The sequence below is a fragment of the Leishmania mexicana genome, chromosome 20, assembly GCF_000234665.1.
Source record: "Leishmania mexicana MHOM/GT/2001/U1103 complete genome, chromosome 20".
Lineage (NCBI taxonomy): Eukaryota > Euglenozoa > Kinetoplastea > Trypanosomatida > Trypanosomatidae > Leishmania > Leishmania mexicana.
This window is the reverse complement of record NC_018324.1, coordinates 176,815-194,361: the sequence shown is the minus strand read 5'-3', so window position 1 is coordinate 194,361 and position 17,547 is coordinate 176,815. Positions and strand designations below refer to the sequence as shown.

At 56.7% G+C, this 17,547-nt stretch overlaps 5 protein-coding genes across 5 annotated transcripts; all 5 read right to left on the bottom strand.

Moving 5' to 3' along the window:
- Positions 1-3,661: 3,661 nt before the first annotated feature.
- On the bottom strand, positions 3,662-4,267 carry LMXM_36_0660 (conserved hypothetical protein; the record flags this gene model as incomplete). The annotated part of the gene is made up of 1 exon (XM_003874362.1): positions 3,662-4,267. One exon carries the CDS (start codon positions 4,265-4,267, stop codon positions 3,662-3,664), a length of 606 nt encoding a protein of 201 aa, XP_003874411.1.
- Positions 4,268-8,757: 4,490 nt separating this feature from the next.
- Positions 8,758-10,242, bottom strand: LMXM_36_0650 (conserved hypothetical protein; the record flags this gene model as incomplete). The annotated part of the gene is made up of 1 exon (XM_003874361.1): positions 8,758-10,242. One exon carries the CDS (start codon positions 10,240-10,242, stop codon positions 8,758-8,760), a length of 1,485 nt encoding a protein of 494 aa, XP_003874410.1.
- A 1,362-nt stretch (positions 10,243-11,604) lies between these two features.
- Positions 11,605-12,555, bottom strand: LMXM_36_0640 (putative ribonuclease H; the record flags this gene model as incomplete). The annotated part of the gene is made up of 1 exon (XM_003874360.1): positions 11,605-12,555. The coding sequence occupies one exon, from the start codon at positions 12,553-12,555 to the stop codon at positions 11,605-11,607; it is 951 nt and encodes a 316-aa protein (XP_003874409.1).
- Positions 12,556-13,410: 855 nt separating this feature from the next.
- LMXM_36_0630 (conserved hypothetical protein) lies at positions 13,411-13,977 on the bottom strand (the record flags this gene model as incomplete). The annotated part of the gene is made up of 1 exon (XM_003874359.1): positions 13,411-13,977. The coding sequence occupies one exon, from the start codon at positions 13,975-13,977 to the stop codon at positions 13,411-13,413; it is 567 nt and encodes a 188-aa protein (XP_003874408.1).
- Positions 13,978-15,643: 1,666 nt separating this feature from the next.
- On the bottom strand, positions 15,644-15,865 carry LMXM_36_0620 (conserved hypothetical protein; the record flags this gene model as incomplete). Its single annotated transcript, XM_003874358.1, has 1 exon — positions 15,644-15,865. One exon carries the CDS (start codon positions 15,863-15,865, stop codon positions 15,644-15,646), a length of 222 nt encoding a protein of 73 aa, XP_003874407.1.
- Between the last annotated feature and the right edge of the window lie 1,682 nt (positions 15,866-17,547).

Here is a 17,547-nt window from a genome sequence, read left to right as displayed (position 1 = left end):
AGCACGCCAAGGTCAGAAAAGGTATGCGCACCCGCCTCCTGTGGCGCAGCGGCTACATCCGGGCCCTCTAGGACGCAGCGCCCTGCCGCCGCATCCCACAAGGCGGTGCGGGCACCCTTCACGCCGCAGCCGGGAGGGCTCCGCAGTGCCGTTCGCGGCGCTCTCGTCCTGCCTCCGGCACCCGTGCCTCATCGCACCCGCCCGGCCGGATGGAGGAGAGGCCGCGCACGTCGCACGCATGCACTGTGTGGGGGGAGGGAGAGGGGGGCTCGCTGCCTTCACCTGCCATTTCCCGTCGATGCCACGGGAGGGGAGAGAGGGGCGTGCCGGTGCGACTTGGCCACGCATGTGCCGCGACAGGCGCCGGCGCGGCTACGAGTCGGTGCCGGCAGGGGCGCCTCATCACCACCTCAATCCGCGCGCACCTGACAGGAGCGCGTGTGCGGGGCAAGTGGAAGGGGCACGCCGACAACCACGCGCCACCGCACAAACACCGCCTGCCCTGCCGTCCCGAAGGGGCGCAGGGGACAGCCACACGCACCCGACGGGGGAAGCCCATGCGGCGCGAGTGAGACGTGCGCAGCCGCACCATCGCGTGCAACATCACAGCGCGAAATGCGGGCCGCTTCGAGCCACGAGCGATCCGAGAACCGCGCGTCGCACACAGGGCACAGCGCCGCGTCGCACGCACCCATACCAAAAGCAGGCGGGCGGGCGGTACCACACCGCCAGCGGTGCAGCTGGCCAGCACGCCCTCTGCGCGCCTCCCCGCCGCTGCGCGAGGATCGCCTCCTGTCGTCCCGTAAGCGCACCATCCTTGCTCCTCCGGGGTGGCGCAGCTGCCGCAAAGGTGCTCCTGTCGCAGCGCGTCGCGTCGCGTACCGCGGCTGCGGGGGATGTCGGCCTGGCGCCTCAGAGCAGTGGCCAAATCCGCAGCCCACGCACCCGGCGTCCGCTCCCCCGGCACTGCCCACCTTGCAAGCCCGTCCACTGTGCCGTTATGCCCCCATCCACAACGGCCAAAGACGTACTGACATGGCACCCGCACGCGACAGGCCAGCGGCGCGCGTACACTTGCTGCATCGCAGACGCCATCCGCTGTCACCTCGTCCAACCCGCATCACGGCCGCAGGTCTCTTCCGCACACCGCCAGCCCAGACCTGTCCACCGACACCAAGAGTCCGCAGCCGTACTCCCCAAGGGCAGGCTGCAGGCTCCCGGGCTCCACAGAGACTGTGGGCACTGGGCCCTGTGATACCACGGGGAAGTGCCCGGCATGAAGTACTGAGAGTACAAATTTAAAAAATGCGCACGGATGACCAAGAAAATGCAGCAGTAATGCTTCCGCACGTTGTGTGGGCAGGTAATAGAAGAGCTTTCGTGCAAACGGGGCACAGCGGGATGCAGACATGTTAAAACGAAATCGGCGCAGAAGGGATGCAGCGGGCGGGAAGCAGGTCAACGGAGGACGAGGAGGAGGCGCGTTACTCCCTCACGTCTCTATCGAAGAATCTGCAAGTGTACCTAGTAGCCGCGATGCCTTGTGGCGAAACGGTGAAGGCAGCCATCCAAGAGCACATCGGTAAGCGACTCGGGGTGGGTGTCGGTGTGAGTGTGAAGGAGAGAATGAATGGGGGCAACAAGTGACGCTCAACGCTTTTCGATTTTCTTGCATTCATGTTGTCCGTTGAAAGCGTGTGTGCTGTTGTGCTCCCATTTCCCATGCCGCTCTTTCCTTTGTCCGCTCCCTTGTCTGCCCTGGCTGCGTTGAGCACCGCCACCCGGAGTGGAGAGCTGCACACTCAGAAAAGAAAGGAAAAGGAAAAAAAAGTGCCACTTCGACCCAAGAAAGACACAAGCAGAAATTGGTAGAGAAACCTCATGCACACTCACTGGATCGCTAACAATGCCGCACGCACACACACACACAAACCGTCAACCTTTTCTGTGCAGGCGAGTGATGTCAAGGCGAACGCACAGCGAGAGAGGGGGGGTCAGGTGGGAAGTAGCACAAGAATATAGGAGAAGGGAAGATATCAAGTGGAAACAAAAAGGTACACACACACTCGACATGGCGCAAACACCCTGTCACAGTTGGCCCACTACATACAGTACATTCATGGTTCAAGTACAGAAGTAGAGGCCGCATTGCGACGCTCCTTCAGTCACTTGCAGACATACATGTGACATCGTTCTCAAGTGAAAGGGAAAGAGTAAGTGGAGGGCCGCGCTCGCGTCAACTGTGTGCTATCCGGCCTCTATCTATTTCTCGGTGTTTTTGCTCCCTCTCTGTCCCTACAGCGCGCCAGCCAACATACGCACAAAACGCCTTCGCAGAAGGTGTGCAGCTGAGACTTGGGTGTGTGTGTGTGTGGGGGGGGGGGGTCGCGATGGAGAGAAGGGAAAGAGGAACACAAAAAGAAATTGAGCGATCAAAAGGTGCAGGTAACAAGGAAAACGCACCTGCGGATGCACATGCGCACACAAACACACACACACACACACGCACCACTATCATCGGTCGTGTGCGCACCAGCAACACCGTCTTCGCCCATGTCGAGAAATCATTTTTAAAACATGTGGAGGGTGTAGGCAGCGCTCCTTCTCTTTTTACCCGCTTGGCTTCTTGTGCACCCATATGCAGGTATTTTCGATGCATTGCAGTGACCTTTATCGCGTCCATGATGCGTCATTCGCCCGCAATTTAATTTTTTCTCATGACAAAGAATCGCAGTTCTTGGGTGCCTGCTTGCTTTGTTAGCACAACTGTAAAGGGCATGCCTCGGAGGCACGACTCGTCCTGGGTTTCACATCCTCAGTCATGGCACCATGGGCTGCGGAGGCGTGCACTTACGTATCACCGTTGCGTTCCGTCACGTGTTTTGTGCATCTGGGGTGCCAGTGCGTGCCTCTGCTTAAAAGTGTGCTCCGTACTCCTCCTCCTTCTCGCGACGTTATGGACTGGAGAGGAGCAACGCCGTGCGCGCAGACAAAACAAAGACAAGCAGAGAGAGCGCCGGACAAGTGCACCAAGGAAAAGAGCGGAAACAAAAATGTGCATGAAAGACAGAGAGCATGAACACACACACACGCAGAGACACACGAATGCGCACGCACTGTGACTACAAGCACTTGCTATACATGCACAAAGCGAGAAAGAGGCCGCACACAGAAAGAGTATCGATGCACACATCTACAGCGAGGTAGATTCTCGTTTCCCATACACATATATATATGTACATACATGTGTGTTGAGAGGAGGGGAGACAAGGTGGGGGGTTTGGGGTGAGATGGGGCGATCCTCTCTTAAATCTTTCCTTTCGTTTCCGTCTTCTGCTCACAGCGGACACGCCTTGCAAACAACAAAAAAAAACAGAGAAGATGACGACGAAAGCGAAACGCGCGACGGCAGTCCGTGTCGCGTGGACACAAAATGCGCCAAATAGAAGGAAAACACCGACACGAAAAAAAGGAAAACAGGAAAAAAAACGGACGGGAGGCCGGCGGGCCTCACATGCGTCAGTGCCATGGAGAAGGCGGGGGTGAGCGGCGCCCTTTATTTCTGAGAGGGTGATGGCCGCGGCCGTCAAGCATCAAAAGCAAATCCAGTCGTCTTTCTTTTCGTCCAGTCATCTGCTTCTGGCGTCTCGCTCTTTTTCCTCTACGGCAACTTCTTGCGAAGCAGGCGCAGCCGAGCATCCTCGTTTTGGTGCTGGCGCAACTTTCCAACCAGTCGCACACTTTCGTAGTAGGCGCTCGTCACGCACGCGTGCGGAAGCACCAGAGGGGGGATCTGCCGCAGGCACTCACGCACCTCACCCACGGAGTTCCCGCAGAGTTCACGGCCGCGCTGATGCACAAAGCCAAGACACGCCTCGCGCGCAGCCAACCATGATCCGCACACGTCTGAGTAAAGCGCGGACGTCCGTCGACGTGGCTCCTCACCGTTGTTCTTGGTGGTGTGGTAGTACTGCTCCACGAGACAGCGCAGAGGGGAGATAGGGTGGTCGCTGCAGTACAGCTTCATCTCCGTGTGACACGCCTCCTGAAGCGACCCCGGCGCGGCAGCTGTAGGGGGCGTCGTCGTCCTCACGGTCCACGTGGTATCACTTTTTGCCCCGCCACTGTTGGAGTCGACGCGTATGCGTGTCCCGGCGAGTGAACCGCCACTGAGGGCGAGGAGAAGCAGCGCCGCCACCACGGCGGCACAAAAATACCGCGAAAGGTGAAACAATACATGGTAGACGGATTTTCCAAGCCCTGGCATGCCGCAAGGTTCGCCAGTGAAAGGAGGCACAGCTGACACAGCCTCAGCGCGACACCGAAGGAAGGAGAGCAATCAAAAAGAGGTCGGAAAGACACGGATCCAAGCCACTTCCCGTAATTACAGAGACGGGCGGCGCAGCAGGAGGGGGCGTGGTCTTGTGCTTCGTGTGTCGGCGAAAACGCGCCCGAAAGAAAAAAGAATACACGATACAACGCAGGACAGTGAGCAGATACGAAAAATGCGCACAAATGGAGAAAAGGGCCGAAGCTCTTTCTTCTCGTCTTCTCGTGTCCCTTTTTTATCCGTGTCCGTGTCTGTGAAGCGACTGTATGTGTGTGTGTGTGTGTGTGTGTGTCGATATTCCCGAGTCAAAAGGAGTCCTTGCACTCACTACGCGATCTTTTTGAATCACTGAATGTTTGCGCTGTGTTTTTTTTTTCGTTTCGCCGTTTCCCCTCGCTGCTGTTGTGGTTGTTTCTCTGCCTACTTCTTGCACGGTTGCCGTGTGGGAGGAGGCTGAGGAGGGTGAGGAGTAGGGGGGGCTCCGTTTGGGTGGGGGGAACGCAAAAAAAAAAAGAGAGAAAGAGGAGCGTCAACAAACGCTCTCTTATGGTGTTTTGCGTGCGTGTGTTTGTTTATATAGAGAGAGAGGAGTTAAAAATACGGTGAAGAAGAGAAGGCAGCAACACGAAAAACAGAAAGAAAAAAGGTAACGCAGTACGCTGGCGTGGGAGATGTGTCTGTGTGGGGGGAGGGGGGTTACGGTGTAGGCGAAAACGCGAGAGTTTTTGTGTCGGCGCGTGGTATCTCTGTGGGTATAGCTCTGTTTTTATCTGCGCGTGCGTCCCCGTGGTTGAAAACCTTGGAAGGTCCGCTGCAGTGAATCCGAAATAAATTCAAAAGAAAAATTCCGTGCTGCTCTGAGCAGCTACGTGTCTACGAAAGGAAACACACGTATCGCAGATATACGGCGCGACAAGAAGAAGGAACGAAAGAAAAAAAAGACGACGGAGGGAACACACTCGTCGATGGAAGGCAAGGAGAGAATTTTTCTTTTCTTTTCCAAGCCCACTCACACACACTCACACACACACGCTTCTCTTTTGCTGCTGTTGCTGTCTGAGCGGCGCCTCAATGTCCGTCCCTTCTCTCCCTCTTCTCCGGCTGTGGTGTGTGTCACGGGTGGGGGAGAGACGAGAAGGAAAAAAGTGGGGCGAAAAAGAGACGCGCAGAGAGCGGCAGAGGCCCGTTTGGCAGATGGAAGGGCGAGAGTCGGGGCGGCGAGGGCTACACGCTACAACGGAAAGGTTTATCTGTTTTCGGAGAAATGCCTGCCTAGCCGCTGTGCACGCGCGCGCGAGAAAGAAAAAGAAGAAGCAGAAGGAGGAGAGAAGGGAGAAGAGTCACGCACACGGTGGAAGAGAAATATATATATATATAACAAAAGCAGAAGATAAAGGGGGCCGGAATCACAGCGTGTCGTGAGATGACTCGTAGGTCACTACCGAAGAAATGGGAGACAGAGAGGGGTGTGTGGATATGTAAGACCTCGCCAAGAATTTTTTTTAGAAAGCAGGAAAAGGAGGGGGACAGAGAAGCAATAACGTGTAGGGGGAGGAAAGCAAAAAAAAAAAAACGTAAACGGAAACAAAAGGGTTCGTGGGCGATGATACACACGAACACACGTAACAAAGAAAAATAAAAAAACAAAAAACAGCCAAAGCAGAAGCCAAGGGAACGTCTGTAGTAGACAAGGTACGCGAAGGGAAGAGGGAGAGCGACTCGGCGAGAAAACGAAAAAAAGGTAAAACAAGGCGATCAGCGTGACCGTCGCTCAGAGGGTTGCTACGGTGCTTTGCTTCTTTGTGTTCTCTCTTTGGTGAGCTTTCCCCTTTTTTTCGCCCGGGGTAAGCCCAATGCAACGCGCACGTGAGGTAGTGTGCGTCTGTGTGCGCGGGAGTGCGTCGCGCAGCTTCTCTTTCTCGCTCGCCCCTTCGACAACACTCTGCACCCTCCGCTTACGTGGAGAACAGAGAGACGTACACGTCACGAAGGAGAAGGAAGGACGGAGACGTGGGTGGCGATGAAAGACGTCCACTGCGTGAGTAACACGGCAATCACACACCGGCAAGACAGTAAGAGAATCAACAGGTAAAGACGCGAAAGGAGAAAAAAAAATGCACAAATCTCGCCCTTTTCTTATCGTTCTCGCGAGGGGTTTGAAGCAGTTGTGTGCGTGCGTGCACCGCTGCTTCGCTTTTCGTTTTTCTCTGTTCTTTGCTTGGCCAGATGAGACGCACCTTCGCGGAAGCGCATATGGGAGAAGGTACAGCGAAGAAAGAGATGACAGGGCAGAAGAAAAAAAAAGGCTGGTATTGCCGTCTGTAGCGCCTCTCCTACAAATCGGTTCTGTGCATCCTACGCGATCGAGTAGAGGATGAAGAAAGAGCAGAGCAGCGGGGCGCAGAAAACACAAAAATGAAAAAAAAAACGAGGGGACGAGAAAAACAGCGAGTCCGAGTTGTGAGATGTGGACAAGGGTGGATGGGGCGATGGGGTCGAGGAGCAAAGGAAAGCCTTTAAATAATTCGCGGGATGCTTCTGAGGGTAGAACCCACAGCGAAACGGCGCTCGCGAGCGAGAACTGACGGACAAGATGATGAGAAAGAAGCTGGCGCGTGCACGAATGACGAGCAAGTCTAACGAAAACAAAAGGAAAAAGAAAAACGAGTTCCCTTTCTTTCACCTAATCAGAAACCCCAAAGCAAGAGAGCACCAGAAAACGAAAACGAAACACACGCACAGCGACACGCAAAGAAAAAGAGGCCAGCGAGTGAAGAAGCGAGAGCTGCAGAAAGTGAGAGGGGGTCTGGGCTGGCCAACGAAATGCGGTGGAGGGGAAGGGCGTGTGTCTCGACTGCTGTGGAGGGCGTCGCACGTGCTCAACTGTTTGTGTGTGTGTGTGGTGTACACCTGTGAAAGCGAGTTGGGCCAAGGGCGACACTGGAGAGACAAATCTTGTGGGTGTCGGTATGGGTGAGAGACGGAGAAGGTAAATCAATAAAACAAACATGCACGAGGTGAGAGGTCGAAAAAAAAAAGTTGATCTTGAAAACGTCCACAGTCGGCGTCTTTTCCTTCGGCTCCTTTTTATGTTGCTGCGGTCTTTTCTTCTCCGTTCGCCACGGTATTCTGCCTATCGTCTCTTGTCGCTCAGCAGTGCGCCCGCGACGAAATACCCGTAACGGTGACGGAGAGCCACAGCGTCAGTGAAATAAGTGATCAAAGGCAGTCCTTCGGGTTTCCGGGCAAAGTGGAGGAGTGAAGGGGTGGCGTGTGCCGGGGAGTGAAGGGAAGGGGGAAATAGGTGATAAAACAACGAAAAAGGCAAGTGAAGAAAAAACGAGAAATTTCGAAAAAGGGATCTGTTCAAGCACACGCCAGGCACACACGCACACATACACGACGAGGAGAGGAATGAGGAGGAGGTTGTGTGGGTGTGTGTGTTTTGGATGGCCGGGATGGACTTGAACAGGTCGGGTGGGGAAGTCAAGAAAACGTGAAGGAAAAAAGGGGGAAAACTTGTTTGAATCAGCTGTGATTCTCTTGTGTTTTTCTTTTCCTGCCTGAGACCATGAAGACGTACGTGCAAGATATATATTTATATATTTGTGTATGTGTGTGTGTGTGTGTGTGTGCAGAGAGAGAAGGTGATGGGAAATAAAGGGCATGCAACCGAAGGGGGAGAGAGAGACAGGGTAGCCATATGTTTATGGGTTCATGTGGGATGCACATGCATACGTGTGCGTTATGTTTTTCGTTTGTTTTGGGGTGAGAAGGTGGAGAGGGAGGCAATCCAAAAGAAAATTGCGTCGGAAGTGGAAGAGGCAGGACACCATCGGAAAGCACAAATAGTAAAGGGTGGGGTGGGGGGCGGTTCGACGAGTTCCCCTCATCCAACAACGGTCTGTGTGCATCATCTCCGATACTGCACGAGCCACATCTACCAACGTTGTTGTATTAGATTTCTGTACTGTTCGTCAGCTTCACTTCGAGACACCTTGCCCTTCTTGAAGTTGCTGTTTTGTTGTTGTTTGCTTGCTTAGGGGGACGAATCGGGGTGCGCATCATGAGCGGAGTAGAGGGAGGCTTAACTGAAGGGGGTGGAGCTGCATGATTGGCACCTCTCCGTTTCTCTCACCGCCATTTGCACGTATAGCTGCGTCACCCGGTAGGCAAGTTGAGAAGAGCAGAGATATACGGCAAGCGGTAGGTTTCACTCTCCACCGCCGTCACTTCTCTCACCTCACGTATCGCCCTCTATGCATATGAAAATAGAAATGCGCCTAAAAGACGTTTCGTTGGGGAGGGGGGAGGAAGGCGCTGCTGTGGATGTGGGTACCATCAACGCCTCTCTCCTGAGAAGGTATCGGCAGACGCTCGCTACACAAAACCTCCGCCGCAAACACCAGCAGCCCTGCACAACTCCATCAGTCCCTCTTTGTGGTCTTGAAGGGCGACGCGGAGCAAGTCACCGCGTCTGCGCCGGCGTCATTCTCACACAGCACCGCATCTTCGACGACCTCGGCGTACCACAGCACAAAGAAGGCCGTCGCGCCCAGCATGAAAGCGACGTCGGAGAAAAATTTCCAGTTCGCGTTGGCCGTCTCGCGCAGCACCCACCCAGCGTAAAAGCTCGCCTCCAGCGGAATGCTTGTCAACTGGATAACGATGGGCACAAGCAGGCGAACCCGCATGTACGGCGAGTACGTCACCACCCGCTGGTCCTCGAGCGTCACCTTCTTGGACGCGGTGGGGTTTAGGGAGGAGTAAAAATGCAAGATGATGAGGAAGCAGTATGGGAGAGTAAGCTGGTTGCGGAAGAGCACCGACAGACCCTCGGCCATCAACAGAAGAAACACGCGTCCGTCCGTGAAGAGATGCGGGTGCGCAGTGGATGACAAAGGCTGGCGCAAATAGCCGACTGGGAAAGCGACGGCTGCCGGAATGAGCAGCATCGGCGCCAGCTGCAGCATGAAGACCTCAAGACAGCGTTCAAAGGAGGGAAGGACGAGCTGACGCACGTACCACATGACGCCATTGTCGGGCGGCGCGTAGAGAGACGCGAAGCGATGCGATACCTCCGTAGAGTAGAGATAAAGCACAGCATAGGCCCCGACACCTGCGGCCAGCGCCGCCGCCACGGCGAAGGCAATACGATACGACTGGGTGCCTAGTGGCGCGAGAAGGATCACGGGAACGGCGATGAAGTGGCTGCCCAGAGTAAAGGCACCGACGAGCGCACCGGTGTACGCAAGCGCCGACTTGGCTCGCCGAGCGCAGAGGTCGACCGTTACGGTCAGCAGAAGCAACTCGAAGGAGGTGAGCGACTCGGATGTGGTGGTGAGGATCATGATAGGGTTCAGCACGAAAAACGCGTACAGCAGCGCGGCACTCGCAGAGGACCATCGCGAGACAAGCGCGGCCGTCAGTCCATCCATCGCACTCAGCACCAGTCCAGTGACCGGTGGTTTGGCTAGCACCGCCGGAATAAAGCGCACGTACCACAGCGCTAGTTCCTGCAGATAGTAGGGCGCCACCTCCGCGAAGCCGCTCTCGCGCCAGTACACCACCTCCCGCCACGTCGACGCCTCCGTCATTGAGATCGACATGCTAAAGTGCACAGGCGGCGGCGTCATGAGTCGCTCCGCTTGCCGCCCACCGCCACTTACATACGCGGATTGAGCAGCATCATGCCATGCCCCGGTGGCGGCCTTCCCCACAATGTCCTCTAGCGATGGGCGCGGAATAACCGAGAAAGCGATGTACGGCTCAACCGAGTCGCGAAACGTGAAAAGTGTTGCGCGGATGGCAAACGTGACAAGGAAAACGACAAAAGGATTCAACAAGAGCCGTTCCACCGACGTGCGTACGGGTGGTAGCTCCGCAACCCTCGCGGATGTCGCTGTTGCCATGGCGCTGAGCTGGACGCGAGGATACGAGACCACAACAGAAGGCCCTCTGCATGGAAAAGAATAGAGAAACGGATAGCGGAAGAGAAGATATGCTCCTTTTCTACAGGTTTGCCAAAAATCGAGTGGGTTCCAAGGAGAGAAGGCACATCCACGAATGGCGAAGGCACATGCACACAACCCGCAAACACCAACGGCAAACACGCACAATTCAAAGCACGCAGGCAGAGAAAATGTTAAGCCGTGGTGTCCTTCGGCTTTTGCTCGAAGTAATCTGCAGACACCACTGTTTAGCGTGCATAGCAAATGCCCGATGTTGCTCGTCGGAAAATTTGAACGACAGCATCGCCGTGAACGTGCCAAGTGTGCACAGTAGAAGAAGACAGGGGGAAAACGCGGACGAGGCAGACGGTGGCGCCATTGGAGGGGTGGGGCACACAAATGTGTATGCGCGAGGCCTATCCTACACTGCACTCGTGTCCTGCATCGAGTCTGCATTGCGCAGCGATGGAGATGAGGAGGGGGGGGCGACAGAGCCCACGTCGCCGTCACGAGGCGGCAGCGATGCGAGGGCACCGGCACGTAACGCTTTTGCTGCTCCCCATGGGGTGAGTAATACAGAAACTCAGGCAACTGGCAAGTGAAGGAGACAACCAAACAAAAGACAACACGAATAGCAACGGTGCTTGATCATCTTGACACCGTGTCTGTGAGCAGCTTGAGAAATGCGGGAGCAGAGGCCAAGGGGTTCGTTGTGCGTCGTGGGAAAGTACTGGCATGTGCGTATGTGTCTGTGTGTGTGTGTGGAGTTGATCTTTCAGAGCGCACGCGCATCCATCCAGCAGTCGGCACCGATCCACCTCCGCAGCAAGTAAAAGAAAAAGAGAGCGTACACCATCGCCGCGACAATAGAAGGAGGAGTCACGAATGGACTCCCCCGCGTGTGGCTGTCGTTGAACCACGCAACAGCCCCCCTTCTCCTCGCCTGCCATTTGCCCTCCAGGACACACGCAAGCAAGCCAGGGAGAAAGACGAACAAGCCACCGAAGCGCGAGAGGATCATAACCACTCTGCTCATCCTCCCACACGCGCAACCGCCGCTGCGGGGGAGGTGCGCGATGCGTACGCGTCGATGCATGTCACTGGGTAGGAGCTCTCCCAAGAAAGGCACGACAATAGCGTCTATAATACCAAAGCACATCTATGGAGTATGTGCGTGTGCGGCTACGTATTGAACAGATGTCTCCACTGAAGATGGTGCTCATACTTTGCACCCGTGCAGGCCAGTGCGTGGTGTGGGCCTGTAGAGCACACATCGAGAGGAAGTAGAGCGAAGTGGTGGCAACTCTGCGTGCCGCCTACTGCCTACTCCACCAAGTTGGTTGGGTACCTGAGTTTCAGAAAGTGAGTGTACACCGTGTGCCGCTTCGGTGGGGGCTTCGCGATGCTCAGATTCTGCTGCCGGTTGTCGCCACCGCCCCCTTGCTGGCTCGCCTCCTCAGGATCCTGCTCAAACACCACGGGCACGCACACCGCCGAGTCGTTGGCAAGCTGCACGACAGGCCCCCACGACTGCCGCACAGAGTCGTAGGCATGTGAGAAAGCAAAACAGCGATGCACGGGCGACCGCAGCCACGCCATGGTGCGAGGATCAATGAGATACCCGCTGCCTATGTTCTCGCCGAGCGCCTCGATGGCGGCATCTCGCGCCGTCTTGGCAACGACAGACGCCGCGGACACGATTGGGAACTTGGATTCGGCCTTCTTTGCAACGGTTACACGCAAATGAGGAAAACGGCCAGCCAGGCGCGCCTGGTACGTCCCAGGTGGACCGACAGTGTCTACGTATGCTGCGCAGAGCTTGCCGGCGGAGGCCAGCGTTGCCTCGGAGATAATTTGAATGGCTGTCTCGTGGCTCAGCGCATTCAAGTTGCGGCCGTTGTGGCCTGCCATGGTGTTCGAGATTTCCTCGGAAGAGACGAACACAGTGAAGGAGCGGAACGTCTTGAGCTGGCGCAGCTTCTGCAGGGAGGCGAGCCGGGGTCGCACATTGGGCATTTTCCTGTCTGCCACGTGGCACAGCCGCACAAGTTCGTCGTGCTCACCCAGCGAAATGACAGCGCCGGTGTAGACCATGGGGCCAATGACGGAACCTCGACCTGCCTCATCGATGCCTAATACCAAGTAATCCGCACTCACACCAAGCGACTCCATGATATCCTGCACACTGAACTCGATGAGCGACTCGCGCTGGCGCTTCGTCCCGCTGAGTCGCGCCGACGGCCGCGCACGGCGAGCAGATGGCGTATCCGTCATTGCCCTAGCTCACTAATGTAGAGTTGGTGCGCGTCTGTATCCGTCACGGCAGCTCTCTGCTTCTCTGAAAGAAAGGCCTCAACAGGCACACAAGCAGCAGAGAAGAAGTACTCGGCTCTGCGTGCAGACCTGCGCATGCGCACTCGTCCGCCGCCTTCTAAACGGGGAGCCTCCCCTTCTGCTGCACTCACTGCCGCACTTCGAGCAGGTTGGGGACGTGGCGACCGTGGTGGTGCTACGGAGGGCCAGAAATCAAGCGTGTATGAGAAAGAAAGTCTGCTGGCTGATCTCTCCGCTGTCGCCTTCGCTCCGTGACATATTCTTCCTGCCTTTTCGTAGGTGCGGAGACGGTGGCGACAGTGGCGTGCAGGTGGTGTCGTTGAGGTAGAGCATTGTCGGGCATCGTCGTGTTTAGTCATTCGTTGTGCGGCCAACGTGCGTTACATGCCAAGGAGAGAGAAACGGAATGTGGAGAGAGGAACGGGGGCAAGAATCATGCAGGCGCGCACGGCGTGTACAGCCTCCCCGCGACTATCCAGTAGAGAGGTGGTAGTGGCGAGTTCATCCGCTATGCTCGTGAGGTCGCTGCCACGCACACCAGCTAGGTACTCGCAGAGAGAGGGAAACATGACACGTACAACACTCAACGCATGGCAACGCACGGCCACCCTTCGCGGCCACGCACCGCAGCAGCGGACTGCTGCGCAGACGGGCGCGCACAGGTCCCGCTGCTTCATCAGCGGGTGTAATGGTGCGTCAGCTTCGACACGAGCGTCGCGGTAGTCATTTCGGTGAAGAATGTGACCATCAACTTTCAGCTGCAGCACGGCAAGTACCTTTCGCCTCTGATCACCACTACAGGCTCCCGGAGTGTTTGCCGTATTTCATGCGCTGCTTCGCGTGCGGGCGAGCTTGTCGAAGCCCTGAAATCCCGCCAACGCGCCGGTTCACTCCCAGAAAGCGGTAGAACATGTTCGGCAAGATGGTCTCGCAGCGCACCGCTCGAAAGGCGATGAGGAACGAAAGGAGTGAGCCGATGACGAACACCGACTCCGCGCCGCGGTCTGCTTGCAGCTTGATGGCGCTCTCGGAGGGGTCAGCGGGGTTGTAATAGACGACCAGCTGCGTGCCGGCACCGAGCAGGGTTGGGTTCGACACCATCTCCTCCTTGTGAATGCCGCCGCTGCGGAAGCGGTCGCCGATGTATTCGACACCATCAACATTGAACTTATACTGCACGTAGCTCGAGCCGCCGCGGGTCATAACCACCTTGTGGTCGAAGATAGTCCCGACGGCGGGCTTCCATGTGCTCGAGCGACGATAGCGGTCCTCGGTCTCCAGCAGCCAGCGAACCTGCACATACCCAAAGTACGCGTAAATGGCGCAGAAACCTACCCGGAAGGTACTGAGATACCACGGCATTTTTTCCTCAATGCCTTCGTCGTGCGCAAGCCACGCGAGTGTCACTGCAAGTACAGCGCAGTGCAAAAAAAAGGGAGGCGGGAAAGGCGAGACCCCCCGGCTGTCACCTGCGCGCACGCGTACGAGCTGGGGGAGGAAGAAAAAAGTGGCAGGGAGCGAGAAGCGCACACGCACGCGCACACAAGAACAACACAAGTGAAAGCAGCGATGCTTCAGTTGCCGTGGCGGTAATGCAAACGCGAGGAGAAGGGAGGGGACTGTTGTGGTCGGCTGAGGCCCGATGTGGGAACGCGCGATAGAAAAAGGCGATGAAGACAAGAAAAACAAAGCGAGAGAAGGCGGAGCAACGAAAACGTCCAAGCGCGTCTTCCTCCTGGTGCGGTTGGTGTCTTTTCGTGCGCCGTTGCGGCGTACAGTCTGCGGGGAGAGAGGGAGACGAAGGTGTCCGGCGATATCCAGCGCTGGCTTGACGAGCAAGACTGGTCTTGCGGAGACGCGCACTAGCGCCACCCCTCCCACACAGCCAACGATTACAGCGAGAGCGACTTGAAGAATGACGATAAAGCCCACGACCGACAGGACACGACACAGGAGAAGAGCGCGCAACAATTAGCAGAAGGGTTGCGTGCGTGCCTCCATCCGAGGGCTGAACAGGCCACGCGGTGTGGACTTCGCCGCTATTGCAGCGTTTTTTTTTATGAATGGCCTCTCAGACCGTCCGCACTGTCACTGAGCGCAGTGCTCCTACTCTGCAGGCCTCGCTATGTGCAAGAGCGGGCGGTGGGGTGGTGAAGAGGAATGCGTGCGGGTGCAAGAGACGACACTATGATGCGCAATGAAGAGCACACGGATGAGAGAGAGAGAGGTGATGTAAGCGCAGCAGTAAAGATCAGGAAAAGAGGAAGCAACGAGAAAAAGGATAGCACGTAAAGATGAGCTTGACTTCGAGCGAGAATGCCACGCCCGAAGAACTACTCTGCTCTTCAAAGAAAGCGCGTAAGAAGACACGTGATGGCAAATCTTCCAGCATACCCTTGTACCTCTCTCTCTGCGCATGCTGAGCATGGAGGTCGCATCTACCGAGGGGTGCACTTTCTCTTACGCCCTCCCCCCTCCCTCCCCTCCCTCGCTTGGCGCACGCGCACATTCACGCCACTATCTTGTGTTGACGCGAAAAAAAAGATGACGCAGAGTCTCCCCCCCCCCCACCGGTTCGAGCCGGTGGGTGTAGATGCTCTGTCGCCAAGGGCACGCGCGCCTTTACGGCATTTACGGTGTATGTGGCCCAAGCGCCTTCTAGTTGCGTCTGTTGTTCATACGTTACAGCTCGGTTTGCTTCCTACCGGGACTCGGTGAGGTGCTCGTCCCCTTCTTTTGTTTCAACTTACTACAACCACCCTATTTCGACGCGCTGAGACGGCCATCCCCGGAGTAAAGAATCACCCCAGGCACACGCATGCACAACACGCACACAGAAAGCGCGATAAAAAAAGATCGCGGCATGGCACAGCCCTCGTCGAGCAATCAGCGTCGCCTTGGTAAACGGCAGTCGTCGCTCACTCCTACGTCGCGTCTGGGACTGCGTCGCGTTGCGTGCCTGCTTTAAAGGCTTTTCGTCTGTGAGTGCGTGTGTCCTGTATGGATCTGGGTTCCTCGCGAGCCATGCCTAGTAGTCCTTCGTGAAGGCAGGCACCTTCTTCACCTCCTCCATCACGCCAGTGCCGTCGTTCTTCACCGCAACATAGTTGGGAGCGGAGAAGCGCGAGTACTTGGCGCGCACCTTCTCCTTGGTGGCCATGTGGAGCGCTTCGGTGGTTACATTAAGGTACTTGACGTAGCTGATGCCCTGGTCACGCCAGTTGAGGGCTATGAGGGAGCGGCGGAACATCAGTGGCGAAAGGCTACTGCGGTATTGCAAAACGAAAAGGCGGCGTAGATGAAACCACCAGAAGTGATGGCAAAAAACAGTGTGGTAAGAATAAATCGACCTGCAAGTTCGTAACCTCGCAATGGCCTCTGTGTGTTGTACCCGAGGAGGGTGGGAGGAGACAAAACCGTATCAGGCACAGTGGAGAGGGGAAGGTACATTGGAGGGGAGAGGCGAGATGAGACACGGAGAGAGATGCACACATGCATGCAGGCACCTGCTCCCATCGCTAAAAGACGCATCGAAGGGATTACGCCGCCAAACAGCAGCCACGCCACGGCGCGACTGGCTCAGAAAACCATGCATCATGAGAGTCAGCCCAAGTTCGTAGCGTACCGGCACTTGGGCTCTTCATTTTGCGCAAGGCAGACGGGGAAAGCAGCATGACATCACCTGATAAGAGAGGAGACGGTCTACTGGAGTGCGTGCGCCGAGCACGCCCCTCACTTCCTCGCCGCGTCCCAGGTCTCTGGCCTTCCTGCTTTGCGCAGGGAACCTCGTTTGGAGACTTACAGAGAGAGAGACCACCGTTTCTCTTGATGGGGGAGCTGGCAGCAGTGAAGTCGTGTCTTCGTATGCCTTTGCCATTTGTTTGCGTGTGTCCTTGGAGATGTGCTGATAGCGATGGCCAGCAGAGTCGCTGTCTCGGCAGAGGGGGCGGGGAATGACCACGCTTCCGCAGCACAGGCGCGGCAACTTAAGACAGAGAAGCACAATGAAGCGCGCGTGATACACGCAGAGACCCAGATTATGTCCTGCATGTACAGAGACACTCGATAGAGGAACGGGTCACACGCTCACCCGCAGTCAAGCACACAGGTGACGAAAAAGAGAAGGAGAGAAACAGCGGCCGAAGGTCGCACAACATCACGTGCACAAGATATACCGTCTACACATCGACACAGAAAAGAGCAAGAAGAAAACGAATGAAAAACGGAAAAACGCTGTCAGCCACCCTCGAGTGAGAACACGAGAAAAACAGAGTTCCACGGCCATGAAAGCCACACCACTGTCACAGAAGGGAGAGGGCTTCTTGGAGGGAGAAGGATGTCCATGCGATGTCAGAGACACAGATCATTCACGCCGGGGGAGCATTTGTGTCTCGCCAACCAAATCATGCTCAGACCGTTTCCTTGCACCGCGTCCGCTCAACCACCAAAAAAGTCAGAAAAGGTATGCGCACCCGCCTCCTGTGGCGCAGCGGCTACATCCGGGCCCTCTAGGACGCAGCGCCCTGCCGCCGCATCCCACAAGGCGGTGCGGGCACCCTTCACGCCGCAGCCGGGAGGGCTCCGCAGTGCCGTTCGCGGCGCTCTCGTCCTGCCTCCGGCACCCGTGCCTCATCGCACCCGCCCGGCCGGATGGAGGAGAGGCCGCGCACGTCGCACGCATGCACTGTGTGGGGGGAGGGAGAGGGGGGCTCGCTGCCTTCACCTGCCATTTCCCGTCGATGCCACGGGAGGGGAGAGAGGGGCGTGCCGGTGCGACTTGGCCACGCATGTGCCGCGACAGGCGCCGGCGCGGCTACGAGTCGGTGCCGGCAGGGGCGCCTCATCACCACCTCAATCCGCGCGCACCTGACAGGAGCGCGTGTGCGGGGCAAGTGGAAGGGGCACGCCGACAACCACGCGCCACCGCACAAA